This window comes from Lutra lutra, chromosome 7 (genome assembly GCF_902655055.1).
Source record: "Lutra lutra chromosome 7, mLutLut1.2, whole genome shotgun sequence".
In the NCBI taxonomy this organism is placed as follows: domain Eukaryota; kingdom Metazoa; phylum Chordata; class Mammalia; order Carnivora; family Mustelidae; genus Lutra; species Lutra lutra.
This window is the reverse complement of record NC_062284.1, coordinates 70,094,435-70,114,813: the sequence shown is the minus strand read 5'-3', so window position 1 is coordinate 70,114,813 and position 20,379 is coordinate 70,094,435. Positions and strand designations below refer to the sequence as shown.

Here is a 20,379-nt window from a genome sequence, read left to right as displayed (position 1 = left end):
AAATACCTAGTGGTGGAATTACGGGATTGGGCGGTTTTAGTGCTATATTTTAAACAATCAGAATTAATGCAGAAAAATTCTTGATGAACAAAATGCTAAAATTTAAAATAAAAACAGGCCTAGCAGTGCCATGTTGAGCCACATTGAAGCCTGGGGCAAAAGGAAGAATGTGTACTCTAGAAACATATGTTCCTGTAATTTTTTAATGGTTAATTTTTTCCCCCAGAACATTAAAGCAGTTGAAAAGTGTTGAAAATCGGAAGTAAGTATATTAAAATTCACAACATTATTTTAATTTTAAATATTTCATCTGTGGCCCAAACAATTTTTTATAATTTTACTTTCCTGGCTTTAACTAAAGGAAACACTTCAATAATGTGGTCAAAATTTACTTCTTTGCTAATCCAGCTTTCAGTTGAGAGTTGTTGGATATAGTAAGAGAAAGTGACTTTGCAAGTATATTTGGTGGGTGTAAATTTTTTTTTTTAAAGATTTTATTTGTTTATTTGACAGAGATCACAGGTAGGCAGAGAGGCAGCCAGAGAAAGAGGAAGGGAAGCAGGCTCCCTGCTGAGCAGAGACCATTTTTGGGGTCTTATTCTGACTACCAAGCATATTAATTTTACATGCAAAATGGAGGTATGAAAAATTAACTAAAGTGCTTTAGATTTTGAATTTTTAGCTGGAGGGATAATCTTGTTTACAAAATGCAGCCACTCACTTGGCTCTTAAATATTTTGACAGTTTAAGTCTTATGAAAATTCATCTGAAATAGTTTTGTCATGCGAGATCCATAATTTGTAATATAAAATCAATGTTGTGTTTGGATCTTCTCAAACTGATTCACAAATTTTGTTCAGTGCTGTCTTATGTAAGTTTGGAAGTGGACTACAGAACTAAAAAAAAAAAAAAGCAGTCCCAGTGTTCTGCAGAAGAAATTTCAATAAGCTGAAGTTAATTAAAAATTATTTATGGAGCACCTGGGTGGCTCAATTGGTTAAACACCTGACTCTTGATTTTGGCTCAGGTCATGATTTCAGGGTCAAGCCCTGCATCCATCCTGAGTGTGGAACCTGCTTAAGATTCTCTCTCTCCTTCTCCCTCTGCCCTTTCCCCTCCTCCCTTTCTAAAAAATAACAAATTAATCAAAGAAATTATTTGAGATTGTCACTCGGTCAAGAGATTGTCAAACAGGGAAGTTGTCTATATTGAAAACAAGCAAAAGTAGATTTAAAAAATATTGATGTTTTCTTTCATTAGAGCCAGTTAAGTAAAATAATAATATCATTTTGGTATAAATAAACTTAAATATAAAATAATGATTGTGAGTTTTAATGTACTTTTTTTTTTTAGATTTTTTTTTAAAGATTTTTATTTGTTTATTTGACAGAGATATCACAAGTAGGCAGAGAGGCAGGCAGAGAGAGAGGAGGAAGCAGGCTCCCCGCTGAGCAGAGAGCCCGATGCGGGGCTCGATCCCAGGACCCTGGGATCATGACCTGAATCGAAGGCAGAGGCTTTAACCCACTGAGCCACCCAGGTGCCCCTTAATATACTTTCTTTTCAGTTTTTCAATAGTTTTCAACCACATTAATGTTCTGAAAAAATATTAATCATTAAAAAATACATATAAACATATCTGTGATTTGCTTTTGTCTCAGGCTCTAATATGGCTCATCAAGACATTTTTCTTTTTAGTTTTTAAGTTTATTAATTAAATAATCTTTACACCCAATGTAGGGCTTGAACTCACAACCCCAGAGTCACAGGCTCTTCTGACTGAGACAGCCAGGTACCCCATGACACTATTGATTCCTGCATATAAAATTTTGATATTTTCTTCATTATGAATTTTTTTGCATTAAATCTGATTTTAAGAAATATTGCCTTGGGAGCCTGGGTGGTTCAGTTGGTTAAATGTCTGACATAGGATTTCAACTCAGATCAGGATTTCATGGGTCATGAGATAAAGCCCTGCCTGGGGCTCTGTGCTCGGCTGGAAGTCTGCTTAAGGTTCTCCCTTTCCCTCTCCCTCTGCCCCTCCCCCAACTGTGCATGCATGCACTCTCTCAAATAAAACTTTTTTTTTTTTAATGATTTTATTTGAGAGAGAGAGTGAGCACAAGCAGGGGAGATGGTAGAGGGAGAGGGAGAACAGACTCCCCACTGAGAAGGGAGCCAGATATGGGGCTCAATCCCGGGACCATGACCTGAGCCGAAGGCAGATGCTTAACCGAGTGAGCCACCCAGGAGCTCCAGTAAATCTTTAAAAAAAATACTGCATTAAGGTATTATTTATCTTGATTATTGAGTTTTTGGTACCCCCCCCCCCTTAAATTTTGCACCCAAGGTGAGTGCTTTTTTCATTTTATCCTAATTCTGGCCCTATCTTCTGCTGTAAAATGGGTTCCTTTGTTGGAGGTAAAGTTGAGTAGGATCCTGTAGTATTGAGTAAAGCATTTGGTAAGGCCTTAGTCAGTGCTAGCGGCAGAGTTGTGGGCAGGGAAGGCAAATCCTTACCTGGAATGGGTATCCCTGCAAGGGGGCTGCAACCTTGGTTGCACGTCAGAAGCACCTGAGGAGTTTGTAAAATGCCTGTGATTACTCAAGACCAATAAATCAGTCTCTGTAATTGCGACCTAAGCAGCTGTCACTGTTAAAGCTCCTCAGGTGATTCAGTGTGCAGCCAAGGCGGAGAACAACTTATGCACGTCAGTACTTACTAAACTTCAGTATGTACACGAATCATCTAGAGATGGTGTTACAGTGTGGATGTATTAGCTTCAGGGCCTGAGAGCTGCATTTCTAAAAAGCTTCCTGGTGTTGCTATTGTTGCTGGTTCATTGACCACACTTGAGTAGCAAGGACTCCTGGTGTGTTAGAGGTATTCCGGTGTTTTAACCTCACCCCGTGTAGGCCACAGTTGCATTCAGATTGCAGTTAACAAATCCAGGAGACACTACCTCCAGGTGTCTGAGCTAACTTTTTAAAGCCTGAATTTTGTTTGAATGTACTCCTAACAATAAATTCAGCCGTACCCAGCCATATATTTTGTCCTCCTTGGTCTAATAACCCATCCATGTCTCTGGCATCTTGCTGATACAAATTGGAAAGATGCTACAACCCCAGGGTATGTGCTGTTTTCCCAGAGGTAGTCTTGTATTTATAACCCTAGGCTAAGCTGGAACCTGACCCCCTCAGCGGCCTGCAGGTGGTAAGAAGTAATAGCAGTGATGCTGAGGAGACTGGGCATCTCCTTGTGAAGTAACTGCTTCAAGTGAAGTTACTGAAAGGTTTTTATGCAAGGGAAGCCTGATTGGAAAGAGGGAGAAGGGACTGCCTTTTTCAGCACAAAGGTTTGAGAGTTTGGGTGTCCAAAGTTAAACTTCCCATGTTAGTTCAAACATCCTCATCTCAAGATACAGAGTCGCACTTCCTGTCAACCACCGCGCATACCTTCTCACTGGCAGCGTCATACTTCTACATGGCATTGCACATCTGCAAACCATAGACGTGGGCATGGGGCCACAGCCTCAGCCAGGTCTGTCATGGAGCTTTAGGACTGCAAAATGAAGACATGTTAAAAGAACCAGATGCCTTGAAGTTCTACACTATTTAGCTAGACATTATAGAGTTTTCTACCTGTTTAGTTAATCTTAAACATGAGAATAAAAGTGAGTACAGAAATTTTAAATAATTCTTTAAATGAATGAATCACCATTGCCAATCATTGAATATTAAGAGGGGCCTTGAATATCTGAGATGCTGTATCACACTGACAATAGATTCTTAAATTGTTGATGATTCACATCTTCTGTTTTTTATTTACAGAAACTCATTGGAGAAGTGTTTAATATTGTGAGCCAACAGTCTACTGCTCGACCTGGCTGCATTATTGAACTCGATGCAATAACCAACCAAGTAAAAACATGCTTGTGAATTGGGGGTATTAATATACTTTATCCCAGAGTGCTTTATGTGTATATATTTCATGATCAGAATAATTCTCTTGTTTGAGAATTGTAAATACAGCCAGCTTCTCTTGATTTCCACAGTGAAAATCTAACGATTTAGGAATTACTCTCCAGCTAAGTTTTATATGTAGCCTTATTTCCTGTTTAAAGGTCATTCGATTCAGTCAGGAAAACTGTGAAGGAAAATACATAACAGCTGCATAGGGGCTTGAGTTGTGGTTTCTCTTTTTATACTATTCCTCATTTCAACTCAGATGATAGTTCAGCTTTAGACTGATTGCCTTGTTAGGCTGAATATTAGATGTTTTTACAATATCCATAAAAAGTAAGATCAAAGTATACATTTACTTTCTAATCCTAAGTCTTTTGTATAGTCATTGTTCTTCCTTGGCAACTACCCAGGAAAGAGGGAGAACCCTTCTCCCTACAGTGAGTTTATAAATCCCTTTCTAGACCTCAAGATACTTGTTTCTTCAGGATCATGTTGATGGACTAAGGGATAGCACTAATATATTCATTCCAAATAGGAAAAAAGATTGTTTTGGTGAGGAAGTTACCAATATTTTCAAACAAGGAAATGAAGAAATTGAGCAAACCATATTCAAAAACAAATATAGTTGTATTATTTTTTTTCCATAGTGCCTGGTACTTTCTGTTGGGGAAAATGTAATAATTTCCACCAATGTAGACAAATGTCAGCTCTTGGCAACAGAAATATGGCTGCCAGATTCACGTAGTAACGTGAATGCCTCCAAGGAAATCCCTAACCCGTGATTTCCTTATTCTCCTCCATAGGGATATGGCAGAAGAGTGGACTGTCTTCATTCCCTTAAAGGTCTTCATTTTTAATGGGCTGAGTGTTAAATTCTTCTCCCACTTTAGCTCCTTCTCTTCACCATGGGATATTAACAGAGGCCACTCTTACTTAGCATCATGCTTTTCACTTCACAGCTGTTCAAGATCCCCCCTCCCCTTTAGTAGTGGCTATCTTTAACATAAGGGCTGGTGAACTGTAAGCACTGATAAATGGCTAAAACTCATTCTAGGTTTGTGCCCAATGTGCTGTATGGTTTCGATATCCATGAAGACCTCACACTTCCCTTCTCATTTATTTTTTCCTTTGGGGAGGTGACCTTTTTCTCTACATGTGAGGAGATTTTTGGTTTCTATGTGGAGACACATAAAAATACCATATAACTTTCATAAATATTCTGTGGGTCAACCTAATATTATAGTTCTTTCATTTCTGTGTAGTTTGTAAGGAGGTTGACCTCCTTTATTCCATAAAATTTAGCCCACCCATCCATGCCTCCCTTCCTTGAAATCTGTGAGGCAGCCTCTAATTGTCTTAATACACTCTTCCACCCAAAGATTTTGGCTGAATTTAGTTTTTTCTTGAATTTCCATTCCCTTTGTGATTATAAGTAGCCATTTGTATTTTCTAGTTTTTTTCTCTGTGTTAAAAAAACGCACTCACATAGCATATCAGTAGCAGCTGATGATGGCTCCTCCAACCGTTTAGAAATCCTTGTTACTTACATGTGAATACATTAATCTAGAGGTGTGTCACCATCTGGCTGTCATAGGGCCCCTCACAATTCCCACTAGATAGACTGGGAATACTTTGAGGATGTTTCTGGTTGTCCTATATTTGGTTCCCAAGTGGAATTAGAAAAACTAAGGGAATCCTATACTAGTTGCCTTATTACATAGTCAGCATAGCCTTCTCCAGCAAGTCATGAGACCTAATATTTTTGAGCTCAAAGTGGTGTAGATCACTTATGGTGTGTGTGTGTTTTGAGAAGCAGGTATGTTGATTTGTTTTTATTAGAGCTCTTCAATTCTGCTATTGGCTGGCTATAGCATCTCTGAAAGCAGTTTTCTCTGCCCAGGTGATTCATTTTTTTATGTTGCTTTTTCCTTTCTAATTTGTCAGTTGATAAAGAATAGAGATTGTTAGATTTATTTCTTCTACATTTGTGTTCTTGGGGAGGTGGTAGGTGGAAGACAGGGAATTTCAAAGATGAAACTTCATTTTTTTCCTATTTGTAGTGTGGCTCAAATACACAGTTGCTTCATGTGTTTCAAGAAGACTTCATTATAGGATACAAACCACATAAGGAAGATATGGAGAAAAAGGAAACAGAAATTTTTTTTCAGCCATCACAAGGTACTTTTAAAAAGTAGTCCTGAGTTTGACACTATAATCTTAAAAACAAACTCCAAAGTGTTATTGAATATGGATCTTTATATCAAAAGTCATCACTCATAATTTTTAGCACAAAACAACAGTTCTGTAAAAATTGCTTGTTTGTATGTAAACAAAGCATGTGGGTGAATATTACATCCAGTTTCACCAATGACAAAGACTGTTGTCAAGAAAATATTACTTATGAATCCTAGTTTGTTTTAAAAAATAATTTTAATTGTTCAGTTCTGCAATTAAATTACTTTGATTGGTAGTAAATTCCCTGTGGTATCTCAAGCAAACCATTTAATCTTAGTGTAATTTAATTTTTTAAATTTAAAAAAGCTTTTTCATTTTAAATAGGCTCCATCACCAGCATGGGGCTTGAACTCATGTCACTGAAGTCAAGAGTCTCATGGTCTACCAGACACCCTTCTAATTTCTCTTTTAATTAAGAAAAATGCTAATTACAAACAAAAGTAAAGTATATAGTTTAAAGATTTTAAGATTTGGGGGTGCCTGGGTGGCTCAGTCACTAAGTGTCTGCTTCAGCTCAGGTCATGATCCCAGGGTCCTGGGATCAAGCCCTGCATCGGGTTCTCTGCTTGGTGGGAAGCCTGCTTCTCCCTCTCCCACTCCCCCTGCCTATGTTCCCTCTCTTGCTGTGTGTTTCTGTCAAATAAGTAAATAAAATCTTTAAAGATTTTAAGATTTTCTTTTACTTGCTTTATCCTACTTTCTTTTTTCCTGAAAAAATTTTTTAAAAGATCTATTTATTTATTTGAGAGAGAGAGAGATCACAAGGTGGGGAGGGGCAGAGGGAGAGAGAAAATCCTGAAGTTACTCCCTGCTGAGCGTGGAACCTGATGCAGGGCTTGATTCCAGAACCCCAAGACCATAGCCTGAGCCAGAATCAAGAGTCAGCCGCTTAACTGACTGAGCCACTAGGTGCCTCTTCCTGAAATATTATCAAACAAACCCAGCCGTCATGTTGTTTCACTCCTGTGTACTTCCACATGCATTTCTAAAAATGACTTTCTTAAATGAGTATATTATCACATTGATCAATAACAAAATTCCTCAGAATTGTATAATAACTAGTCCATATTTACTTTATTCAGTTGTCTCAAAATGTCAAAAGTTATTTGATTTTCAATTGTTTGGATTTGTATCCAAAGTCTATACATCATATTTCATTGTTTAAGGGTCTTTTAATTTGAAGTGACTACCCATTTATACTCTCATCATGCCACTTATTTTAGAGAAAGTTATTTTATAATAATTTGCCTAACTAGTTATTATGGTGTCATTCACACTTTCTTCTATCAGCAGATTACCTATTTAGATTTAATTAGATCCAGGTTCAACTTCCTAGGTGATGCTGTGTCCTTCATAGAAGAACATAAGAAAGAACATCACTTAGGATGCCTTGTTTTTAGTGATGCTAAGATGCAGAAGATTCAGATGGTGGTTCCAGTGTAAAGTTTGCTGCAATCTACTACATGAAGCAATCATGGTTTCTTCAATTAATGTTGTTTTTGGACCCATTATTTCATTAAAGATTACAAAATTATGATTTCCTAACTTTATCAGTTCTCATTTACTTATTAGCTGGAAAGTTTTTGTAAAGAAGAGTTTTCCCTTATCAACTAGAGCTACTTGGTTACTTAGAAATAAAAAGTTATTTTTAGGAAAGGCAGGGTAAGTATTTAGTTCCTTCCATTTAATTCACAATTTCAGAAGAGGGAGTTTGTGCCCAAGTTATCACCAGGGATTACTGATGAATATATTATTGTTGTTGCTTAACTTTCTTTTTATTTTGACTACCATTATGAATCCATTTTTAAAGAACTCTTTATTGAAGAATAGTATAGATATAGAGAGGTACTCATCACTCATGGGTTTTTATGTACTTAGCATATTTCAGTCAGTTTCAGTCGTTGTTCTTTATAGTGCTCACATTGTCCTATGTGAGGCTAGTGAGGACCCTTTCAAGTTGGTTCTGAGTCCTTCTGACACAGCCTTATTATTATTACTATTTGGCTTTCTTTCAGCACTATAAGTTCTCCTAGGCTCATGTTGTAGATATCCTTTGCAAGAATGGAGTTCTCACTCCAGACTGTTCTTTTTAATGGGGTATGGTATTCAGAAACCACAATTAGAGCTCTAGCAGTGATCATTTCCAGTGAGTTGTTATTGTGGGTTTTCATTTTTAAAGAAAGTTTTTGCTCAACATCATTCATCGGGGAAATTCAAATAGAAACCATAATGATATATCACCTCACATCGGTCAAAATGACTAAAATAAAAAAACATGAGAAATAACAAGTGTTGACAAGGATGTGGAGAAAAAGAAACCCCATGCACTGTTGATGGGAATGTAAACTGGCACAGGCACTGTGGAAAACAGTATGAAGGTTCCTCATCTTTGACCAATAGGTATACCTTCATGTTGCCTTTTGTGTACTTTTGACATAGTCCCATTAGTCTTTTTTTTTTTTAAGATTTTATTTGTTTGTCAGAGAGAAAGAGCAGAAGCAGAGCTGCAGGCAGAATGGGCAGAGCAGGCAAAGGGAGAAGCAGGTTCTCCGCTTAGCAAGGAGCCTGATGCGGGACCCTGGGATCATGACCCAAGCTGTAGGTAGAAGCTTAACTGACTGAGCCACCCAGGTGTCCTAGTCCCATTAGTCTTTGATAGCAACTTAACTTTTGTCGCAAAAATTACATAAAACTCGGGCGCCTGGGTGGCTCAGTGGGTTAAGCCGCTGCCTTCGGCTCAGGTCATGATCTCAGGGTCCTGGGATCGAGTCCCGCATCAGGCTCTCTGCTCGGCAGGGAGCCTGCTTCCTCCTCTCTCTCTCTGCCTGCCTCTCTGTCTACTTGTGATCTCTCTCTGTCAAATAAATAAATAAAATCTTTAAAAAAAAATTACATAAAACTCCTAAATATCTATTTTTCCCTCTTCCTCCCAACTTGCATACATATCAAAAACAATCTGAAGGGTTTGAAGAGGTGGTGGGGTGGGAGGTTGGGGGAACCAGGTGGTGGGTATTAGAGAGGGCACGGATTGCAAGGAGCACTGGGTGTGGTACAAAAACAATGAATACTGTTATGCTGAAAATAAATTAAAAAAATGATTAAAAAAAAGATATGTTACTGTAAGGGCCTACTTAGGCAGAGGGAGCCATTTTGTTGTTTATGCAGTAAACTTAGATTGACCCTATGTAGTAGACTTAGATTGACCCTACCCCTCCCAGAGGAACTTACTTGCAAAGCCCAGATACAGGGCAGGTCAGGCCAGGTGGAGACATCCAATCAGTGGAGCATGCATACTGTCTCCCTAGCTACCAGGGAGAATGGGCCCCGCCTTTTGGATGCCAATTCTGACCAAGGTGATAGGCTAGTTCAAATATCTACTAGGGTAAATTGTAATCTCACTGGCCACCTATGTGTAGCCAGGCTCAACCACATTGCCTTTGCTCTATAAAATTTAGTCTTTGAGGTGGGGAGGGGTCTCCTCTTTGTTAGAGATGGCCGTGACCTGTCAGTTTGATTCTTGATGCTTGGAACAAAATAAAGCTTTGCTTGACCTTTAAAAAAAAAAAAGAGAGAGAGAGAGAGAGAAGTTTTTTGGAAGTGTCTTTCTTTTCAACCGATAGAACTATAACTTAAATATACTTTTCTTTTGAACAATAGGATATCGTCCACCACCATTTTCAGAAAAGTTCTTTCTAGTAGTAATTGAAAAGAACAGCAATAATTACTCTATTCTCCATATGTGGCACCTTCATCTTAAATCTGTACAAGCATGCTTAGGTAAGTAATTATAATTTTATGCTGAGATGTTATGAAATAAATTCATTTTACTGAATCTGTTTTAGGTTGGTTAATTTTTTAAAATGAAGATTCAGTGAACTATAAATTGAGTTGCTGGATTGAAGAATGGATATGCCAAGCTTTTAATTACAGGATCATAAATAATTGATGAAACAGGTTAATCTAAAACCAAACCATTCTGCAAGCACATTAGATACATTTTTAAAAAGTAAAAGTCTGATCCATTTATTTGTTCAATTAATATTTATTGAATGCTTATTATGACTCTGTTCTAGACACTATATCTCTATAAATTTGTTTTCTGCATAGAATTAATATGGTATTTCTGTGGATGAATACACACTTTCATCTGACATAATGTACTTTAGAATCCTTAACATCCACATGGATGGAACTAGAGGGTATTATGCTAAGTGAAATAAGTCAGTCAGAGAAAGACAATTATATGATCTCACTGATATGAGGAATTTGAGAAACAAGACAGCATCTTAGGGGAAGGGAGGAAAAATGAATGGGAAGAAAGCAGAGAGGGAGACAAACCATGAGAGACTCTTGATTCTGAGAAACAAACTGAGGGCTGTGGAAAGGGAAGTAGGTAGGGGGATGGGCATTAAGGAGAGCACATGATGTGATGAGCACTGGTTGTTATATGCAACTAATGAATCATTGAACACTACACCAAAAACTAATGATGGCTAATTGAATTTAAATAAATTTTTTAAAAATCACTAAGAAAAGCAGATTTACTCTTTATAAAAATATGATTGAGCATCTAAAGCTCATTAGTCGAACTGTTTCTTTTTTTTAAAGATTTTATTTATTTATTTGACAGATAGATCACAAGTAGGCAGAGAGGCAGGCAGAGAGAGAGGAGGAAGCAGGCTCCCCGCTGAGCGGAGAGCCCGACGTGGGGCTTAATTCCAGGACCCCAGGATCATGACCCGAGCTGAAGGCAGAGGCTTTAACCCACTGAGCCACCCAGGCACCCCAGTCAAACTGTTTTTGTAGAATATTAAGAAATCTAACAGTTATAAGTTACATTAGCCATGTTTTTGCCGTACACATTCATACTAATTTCTTAGCAAATTAGAAAATCTGTAGTATGAAGGAAAGAAGTTGAACTTGGATCCTTCTTCTTAGAACTGACGTTTACTTTCTGAGAGATAATTGTTAAAATGAATTAATACAGCCTTATGAAACTGAATCTGCTTTTATTTTATTTTTTTTTAAAGATTTTATTTATTTACTTGTCAGAGAGAGAGAGATCACAAGTAGGCAGAGAGGCAGGCAGAGACAGAGGGAGAAGCAGGTTCCCTGCGGAGCAAGGAACCCGATATGGGACTCGATCCCAGGACACTGGGACCATGACCTGAGCTGAAGGCAGCCACCCAACCAACTGAGCCACCCAGGCGTCCCGTGAATCTGCTTTTAACTCAAAATATTTAAGTTTTTGAAAGATTTTATTTTTTACTGGTGGTTATATAATTTAACTGATTTTATACACATTAAACATTTAATACAGTTAACTAATATTTTTTGTTCCCTTTGTAATTCACATTATCACATAACTCTGTAAACAGCAGTTCTAACTGGGCCATGAACTCAGGGTAGAAAAGCCAAATGATTTGATAGAACTTTTACCTGTGCCCATTTGAGCCTAATCTTTTTTTAAAATCATGTTCCGTTAGCCAACATTGGATTTTGATGTAGTATTCAGTGATTCATTAGTTGTGTATAACACCCAGCTCTCATCACACATCCTGTGTGAGCCTAATTTTCTTGAGGCAGCGGGAATCCAAAAGTTCTTTCAAAGACTTTTAAGTTCATTCTTGGTGTTACATGCTGTTTCACAAAAATGTGAGAGTAGAGTGATCTAAAACCAGCTTGTCAAGAAGCGAATTTTTAACTCACCAGAGAATATAGTATTTTCTAGGGTTGGACACAAAGCCAGGAAAGGTCCTGAAGAGATTAATGGAGGTAGTAACAGATCCTTGTGGTAGGACGGGAAGATTGTGATACCTTCTGTCCCCACTATGTATGAGGGAAGTTTCCCACTGGTATTCCCCTAAATCCAGGTTTAGTGTAGAGTTTCTTGCTTACTCTGTTTCTGTTAGCAGTAAACGGTTACGAACAATATGACAGTAGAAGAAAACAAATAATATGCCCTCTTCAGCTATGAAAGCATCTGTCTTTTGGTTCTAACATTCACAGCAGATTTAGTGTAGTGTATGCTGTCATTCACAGCTAATACTTGAATTTATCAGTATGTTGAAAATATGGGCTGAGAATCAAATGATAGACTTAAATTTAGATGGGAAAGGAACATATTGACTACCTCTAAGGGACCAGGCACTGAGATAAGTGCTTTAAACATGTGAGACAGACATTATCCCCAGTGTACTAATGGAATAATATTAAGTAACTTGATCAAGTCCCACATCTAGTTTGTCGTAGGACCAAGTTTTGTATCAGGTTTTTCTGTCTCTAAGGCCTTTGCTTTTTTTCCCCTGCTCTTATTTTCTTTCTTAGCATGAGAATAATACATTAGGAAAGTGCTTGGTTTACAGGAAGAGAAGTAATACAGCTTGACCTTATTTTGCAGATGAGAAAATAGCCAGAGATGGTGAAGTGCCTTGACTGAGGAGGCAACCTAGTTAGTGATAGGGCCAGGAGTAGTACTTCTTTCTGCTGAGTACTCATGGAAGTTTGTAGTCCCATTTCATTTTGTGGAAAATGTTTACATAAAATAGATTGATATATTTAACACCCACCAGGAGCAACAGGGGATTACTCAATATCTCTTACTATTCTGATGCTTCTTGAGATATATAAAGCAAGCACCATCCTTGCCCTTCATAAATTCATGGTCTAATGGGGGGGAGACAGGCCCACAAATATAATGTAATTCAAAATATCCTTCACATGTAGCAGAAGCACAGATAACTGAATCTGCTTAGAGATTTATATTCCACTCTTATGTGAAAGCTGGAACTCTTGGGAAGATCAGATCGATATCCATACCCACCCCCTTTTTTTGTGGTACAAAAGGTGATTTTATTATAACATAAGGAAAGAACCCATGGGCAGAAAGCGCTGCCCCAGGGTTGTGAGGGGTGACTGATTATATACTTCTGAGTTTGTGGAAGGAGGGGTGATAGAGTTAAAGTACGTTTCTGAGGTATTAAGGAATTTTGAAGCAAGGGTTTTAGGACATTGGGGGCTCACTGCTGTTAAGGTTACTTTTAGTCTTTAATAAAACATAAACATTAAGGCATTAAGGAGGCCTTGAGTTCTTTGAGGAAGGTCATGATCTGCGTGTTTCGGATATCTATCAGTGGGCTGCAAGCCAGTCAGCTAACACTGTCTTAAATTTGTTTAGATCTTTTATTTTTCTGTATTTGTTTTTGAAATCATCTTGTTGAAGGGCTTGGTAGTCAGGAGGCTGGTATTTTAGTGTCTTCCTTGTCTCTAGCTAGTTATATGACTGTAGGAAAATCAGTAAGCTCTCTAAATTTAAATTCTTTCATTTATGACATGAGGTAACTTAAAATCTTTCTTCTACAACGTGAGGGTAATACCTTGCTGTTCCTCAAAGTTTGATTCATAATGCTCTGTTTCAGAAATACGTGGGCAACTTATTAATGCAGATTTCTGGGGTCTACCCCAAAACAACCGAATCAGTCTTCCTGTGGTGGAGGCCCAGGAATCTGCATGGTAACAAGTTTCTCCTCAAGCTTTTGGTACTTTATAAAGATGTATTTATTTATTTTAGAGAGAGAGAATGCACACTTTTGTGCTAGTGCTTGAGTAGGGGATGAGGGGTGGGGGGTGGAGGGGCAGAGGGAGAGAATCCCCAAGATGACTCCCCACTGAGCGTGGAGCCTGACCAATGGCTTTGTCCCCTGACCCATGAGATGACCTTAGCTGAAACCAAGAGTCAGATGCTTGATCGACTGAACCACCCAGGCACTCCAAGCTTTTGATGCTTTTTAAAGGTTGAAAACATTGGAGGAAATGACTTGAGATTTTTTTCTAGTTTTTACATGTTGCAGTTAAGTGTCTTTGTTGGAGTTGGTGATGATAAGAATAAAAGGGGGGATAAAAAGTCTGTCGGAGTAACTCAGCAAGTCTGAAAATTGACCTTGTCTCCAAAGCACTTTTAAAAAACTATGTTTCTTAATGATGACAAGGTATTATTCTAGCTAACATATGTAGTGATGGTGGTAATATATTTCATAATTTATCTTCAAAGCTAAACCTTCAGAAGGCTTTTCATCAGAGAGTCTACTTTCAGTCCCTGGACAGAAGAATGTAGACTCTTCTCCAGAAACCTCGCCTAGTGTGAGCCCCATGCCACACTCTGCCTCAATTGCCAATCTACAAACTGCTAGTAAACTTATTCTGAGTTCTAGACTGGTCTACAGCCAACCTCTTGATCTCCCAGAAGGAGTTGAAGTAATAAGAGCAACACCTTCTGCAGGTAAGGTAGCTTAAAGAGTGGGCAGTTGTAGCTCAGAGTGGCCTTCAGTGGGTAAAATGGACAAACCCTCCTGAAATATGTGTTATGTGGACAATTGTAATTTTCTAGTAATGATGTACCTGTTTAGAAACATGTCTTTATTGGAAAGTTTCCTATGATAAATGTAATCAGCCTGACAGAAAATGATATGTTTTAATGTGAAGTTTCTTGCCGCACTATGATTTCTTATAAATAGGAATAATATAATATGGCAGTACAATTGCAAAGAACAGATGTGTTCATCGGCAAATCACTGAAGTTTTTTTTAAGTTGCGGCAGTTCATCCACTTTGTACTAATCACATATTACCTTTATTAAATATGTTTGAGCAGGAGTTGGCAGGTACTGTGGGGAAAATATGTAAGATACAGGATTATAGTTTGGCTTGCCTGAATGGTACTGAGTTTAACAAGGCAGATAAGATCGTTGGGAGGGCAGGTGTATTTAAAATGAACAAAGAGGCAACCCACGGCATGGGAGAAGATATTTGCAAATGACAGTACAGACAAAAGGTTGATATCCAGGATCTATAAAGAACCCCTCAAACTCAACACACACAAACAGACAATCATATAAAAAAAAGGGCAGAAGATATGTACAGATACTTCTCCAATGAAGACATACAAATGGCTATCAGACACATGAAACAGTGTTCATCATCACTAGCCATCAGGGAGATTCAAATTAAAACCACATTGAGATACCACCTTACACCAGTTAGAATGGCCAAAATTAGCAAGACAGGAAACAACATGTGTTGGAGGGGATGTGGAGAAAGGGGAACCCTCTTACACTGTTGGTGGGAATGCAAGTTGGTGCAGCCACTTTGGAAAACAGTGTGGAGATTCCTCAAGAAATTAAAAATAGAGCTTCCCTATGACCCTGCAATTGCACTACTGGGTATTTACCCCAAAGATACAGGTGTAGTGAAAAGAAGGGTCATCTGTACCCCAATGTTTATAGCAGCAATGGCCATGGTCGCCAAGCTGTGGAAAGAACCAAGATGCCCTTCAACGGACGAATGGATAAGGAAGATGTGGTCCATATACACTATGGAGTATTATGCCTTCATCAGAAAGGATGAATACCCAACTTTGGTAGCAACATGGACGGGACTGGAAGAGATTATGCTGAGTGAAATAAGTCAAGCAGAGAGAGTCAGTTATCATATGGTTTCACTTATTTGTGGAGCATAACAAATAGCATGGAGGATAAGGGGAGATGGAGAGGAGAAGGGAGTTGAGGGAAATTGGAAGGGGAGGTGAACCATGAGAGACTATGGACTCTGAAAAACTATCTGAGGGTTTTGAAGGGGTGGAGGGTGGGAGCTTGGGGGCACCAGGTGGTGGGTATTAGAGAGGGCACGGATTGCATGGAGCACTGGGTGTGGTGCAAAAACAATGAATACTGTTACGCTGAAAAGAAATTTTTAAAAAAATGATCTGTCACTTACAGAACTATAATTAAAGAGTTCCTGGAGTAGTATTTTTGGGAAATGAAATTGGAGGTTCAAGACTGGTGAATGATTTTCAGTATGAGGCTTCTTTGATTCACCCACAAGATAGGTTTGAACTCAGAGTTGGAAAGATCACATTAATGGTTTACTCTGGGCTTTTGTGGCAGGTGCGGATCTGGGCGAGTTTTTAGTCTTTCAAAGTATTTGGAAAGTTTGGGATATGCCCAGGTTTATCAGAATTGGTAATATAAATTATATTTTGCAGAAGCTTTGTACATATGTTACTTGACAGTAACACTCCAAGGGAAGTAGTAACATGGTCCCTAATATTTAGATGGAAAATGTTCAGATGTGGAAGTGGCTTTCCCAGTGTTGTGGAATTATTGATGGACTAGAACCTGAATCCAGGTCTTCTGACCCCAGTCCTAATCACTATTACTCCTCACGTTATAGTTGACAGTGGATGAGTTATAGTTCATAGTTGATGAGTGGTCTTTGGCAGTCAGGAATAAATATGAGGGTTTGAATTACCCTTATTTATAATGGTGAGACCTAGTCTGTTTAGCTCTCCGAAAACATTTTGATGGTAGGGGCAGATTTAGGGTCTGGATTATTCAGGGGCAGGTTAGGGGAATTTGAATGGGAAACTATAGTGAAGACTTAAGCATCTCTGATGAAAGTCATGACAAGTGGAGACTGAAAGTCCAGTGAGGCATGTGGTGAAGGCATATGTAAGTTACAACAGGTAACAGATTTAGGGATAACGGGTTGCCTTGTTTTATTGTGTTTGAGTTTTATTTTATGGAATAGTCACCTCATTTAAACATTATTAATCACCTAAAAACCAATTAAGTGATTATTACTGCATATTTTGATTCCACCAATGGGCTCTTCAAAGCTTGTATAGATAATATCTTGGCCAATGGATGCTTAGTGTAAAGCAGTAGTTAAGGGGGATTTGCAGAATTATAATAAAGAAGCTTATAGTGGCTTTGGATTTAATCACATTGTAAAACTTAATTGTTAGCATTTTATTTTGTGGTTGTTATCATGACTATCTGCTTTTTCTTTTTTAAGGCCATCTGAGTTCTTCTTCAATTTATCCGGTGTGCCTTGCCCCTTATTTAGTGGTTACAACTTGTTCTGACAATAAAGTACGCTTCTGGAAGTGTAGTATGGAAACCAACCCTCAGTGCCAAAGCGATGAGAAGGAAACTTACCATTGGAGGAGATGGCCCTTGATGAATGATGAAGGAGAAGATAACAGCAGTACAGTGAGCATTGTGGGAAGACCAGTTGCTGTTAGCTGTTCATACACAGGCCGCCTTGCCGTGGCTTACAAACAACCTGTCCACCACAATGGTTTTGTTTCTAAAGAATTTTCCATGCATGTTTGCATCTTTGAATGTGAATCTACGGGAGGATCAGAATGGGTTTTAGAGCAAACAATTCATCTTGATGATTTGGTCAAGGTTGGCAGTGTACTTGATTCGAGGGTCAGTGTTGACAGTAATCTGTTTGTGTATAGCAAATCAGATGCGCTTTTGAGCAAAGATAGATACCTTATTCCAAATATCAAACATTTAGTACATTTGGACTGGGTTTCAAAAGAAGATGGTTCCCACATTCTCACAGTGGGGGTTGGTGCTAATATCTTCATGTATGGACGACTCTCAGGAATTGTGACTGAGCAAATCAATAGTAAGGATGGAGTGGCTGTCATTACTTTACCACTAGGTGGTAGTATCAAGCAAGGAGTTAGGTCAAGATGGGTTCTTCTTCGTTCTATAGACTTGGTGTCCTCTGTGGATGGTACACCTTCGCTGCCTGTTTCTCTCTCCTGGGTGAGAGACGGGATATTGGTGGTGGGCATGGATTGTGAAATGCACGTGTATGCACAATGGAAGCACGCGGTCAAATTTGGAGACATTGAAGTGGATAGTCCTGATGCAGAAGAGACAGCAATACAAGATCATTCTGCCTTTAAATCTAATATGTTGTCAAGAAAAAGTATTGTTGAAGGCACAGCTGTTGCTGATGATGTGTTTTGCTCACCAACTGTGGTTCAGGATGGCGGCTTATTTGAGGCCGCACATGTACTTTCCCCTACTCTCCCTCAGTATCATCCAACTCAGCTGTTAGAATTGATGGATTTAGGGAAAGTTCGAAGGGCTAAAGCTATTCTCTCTCATTTAGTGAAATGCATTGCAGGTGAAGTTGCAATAGTTAGAGATGCTGATGCTGGAGAAGGGACTAAGCGACATCTTTCCCGAACCATTAGTGTAAGTGGCAGTACGGCGAAGGATACAGTCACCATAGGAAAGGATGGCACTCGAGATTATACCGAAATAGATTCTATTCCTCCACTACCATTATATGCACTGCTTGCTGCGGATCAGGATACAACCTACAGAATTTCAGAAGAGAGTACGAAAATACCCCAGAGCTTTGAAGATCATACCAAAAGTGAACCAGAAGATCAGTATTCAGAGCTGTTCCAAATCCAGGATATAACCACAGATGATATAGATTTAGAGCCAGAGCAGAGAGAAAACAAATCGAAAGTAATAAATCTTTCTCAGTATGGACCTGCTTACTTTGGCCAGGAACACGCTAGGGTACTTTCAAGTCACCTTATGCACTCGAGTCTACCAGGCCTTACCCGTTTGGAGCAGATGTTCCTCGTGGCTTTGGCTGATACGGTGGCCACCACCAGCACAGAGCTTGACGAAAACAGAGATAAGAGTTACTCAGGTAAATATTCCCACTGAAATTTACAAGGTTACCATGCATAGAACCATTTGTATAATGTATGCAATGACTTACATATTAAGTTGCAGTCTTTCTTGAAACCTTGCAGTGAAAAGAACTCTGTAGTAGACAATTACTGTTTGTAGACAATTACAATCATAATATGATTAATTGTGAAAGAAAAGACTGTTGGGATAGGCTATGACTTGCACATATGACGTCATGGATTTGTGATATCTGTGTGCATTCTCGCATGAGTTTTTACACTGAAATCTTTGTATCACTTTAGATCTATGTAGTCTTGTTTTTTCAAACATAGTGACTCCTATGGCTAATTTTAGTTTTTATTTTACTTTTAGTAATAATAGTGGCCCGCTTGATAATTTTACTATTGAACCATGAGGCTTATAGGGACCTCATGATCTCAACTTGTTCATCTTTCCATTTCTAGATATAATTTTTTTTTTACAATTACCTAATTTTCTCTGAAACATCTCTTGAGGAAGAGGTTTTAATACATTTTACTATAATGTGTGTCTTGATTAATTTGCTCTATAACCAGAACATTTTTGGCTGTCTCCTGAAACTAGATTCCATTCTCTTTTATGCAGATAGTTGAAGGTAATGGTGTTGCTTGTAAATGATGGCATTAGCCAAGGAAACTGAAAATTATTGATCATTCATTCAGTAAATATTGTGGAGGCGTGAACAGTTGCTATATGCCAGGCACTTTATGTACTTTATCATACTTAATTGTCACAACAATCTAGGTAGGTAGCTGTTATTATACTAAATTTTATAGATGAAGACACTGATCCTTAGGGAGATTAAGTGACATACAAAGTCATGCAGGTAGTAAGTGGCAGAGCTGGGGTTCCTATGTGGATACCTCATTGCCTCCCAGCTCATACTCTTACTATTTCACAAGATTTCTAAATTTGAGGGAAAAAGACTGTTCCTCAAAGCTAGCTGGAATGTATCTCTTCATATAGATTTATATCCTTATAATATATCCCCCAAATTTTCTCTTTGTAGATTAAAATAATAACTAGAGACTTCAGAAGCTTTTGCCTGTGACCTATTTTCCAAACATGTTAATTAAAACAAATCTTAATGATTATGATTGGCAGGGCAGTATCAAAATGGCTCATCCTGGTCACGGTGCCCTTTCATGAGGTGTCTAAGGCAGGAATTAATGTCTCCACTTCACAGGTGGGAAACTGAAGCTCCGAGTTTAAGTATGTTGCACGTCTCAGTGGATTCTAAGTAAATGAATTCTTCCCAGTGGAATTAAAGGCATTCCTGACTCTGCTTTCTCTCGCACCCCATATTCCAGTCTTTGGACACATGCTACCAGTTCTCCCATATCCAGGTCCAGTCATTTCTCACCACTCCTCCTATGGCCATTCCAGTCAGGTCACTGTCCCTTCCTGCCTGGTTATAGACAAATCTCCAACACTGCTTAGTTCTTGTTACCTCAGTCTGTTCTCCCGCCTACACCAGTGGCGTGCTATCTCACTTTAGAGTAGAAGCCAGACCCCTACGGAGTCCACAAGGCCCCATGTGATCTCCGTTCATTTTCACTGACCTCCTTGTGTCCCAGAAAGACCCTAGACACATTCCTGTCTCAAGGTCTTCACACATTTTGTTTCCT

The 20,379-nt window shown here is 38.6% G+C and overlaps 1 protein-coding gene across 5 annotated transcripts in view; it reads left to right on the top strand.

Annotated features, from left to right (window-relative positions):
- The window catches only part of DMXL2 (Dmx like 2), a 160,246-nt gene that overhangs the window by 96,264 nt on the left and 43,603 nt on the right, over positions 1-20,379 (top strand). For all 5 annotated transcript variants that reach the window (XM_047737487.1, XM_047737485.1, XM_047737486.1 and 2 more), the window contains 5 exons: positions 3,832-3,921; positions 6,027-6,144; positions 9,859-9,978; positions 14,252-14,479; positions 17,052-18,728. In XM_047737487.1, the coding sequence (XP_047593443.1) occupies positions 3,832-3,921; positions 6,027-6,144; positions 9,859-9,978; positions 14,252-14,479; positions 17,052-18,728 (2,233 nt within the window). The remainder of the gene's footprint in view (positions 1-3,831; positions 3,922-6,026; positions 6,145-9,858; positions 9,979-14,251; positions 14,480-17,051; positions 18,729-20,379) is intronic.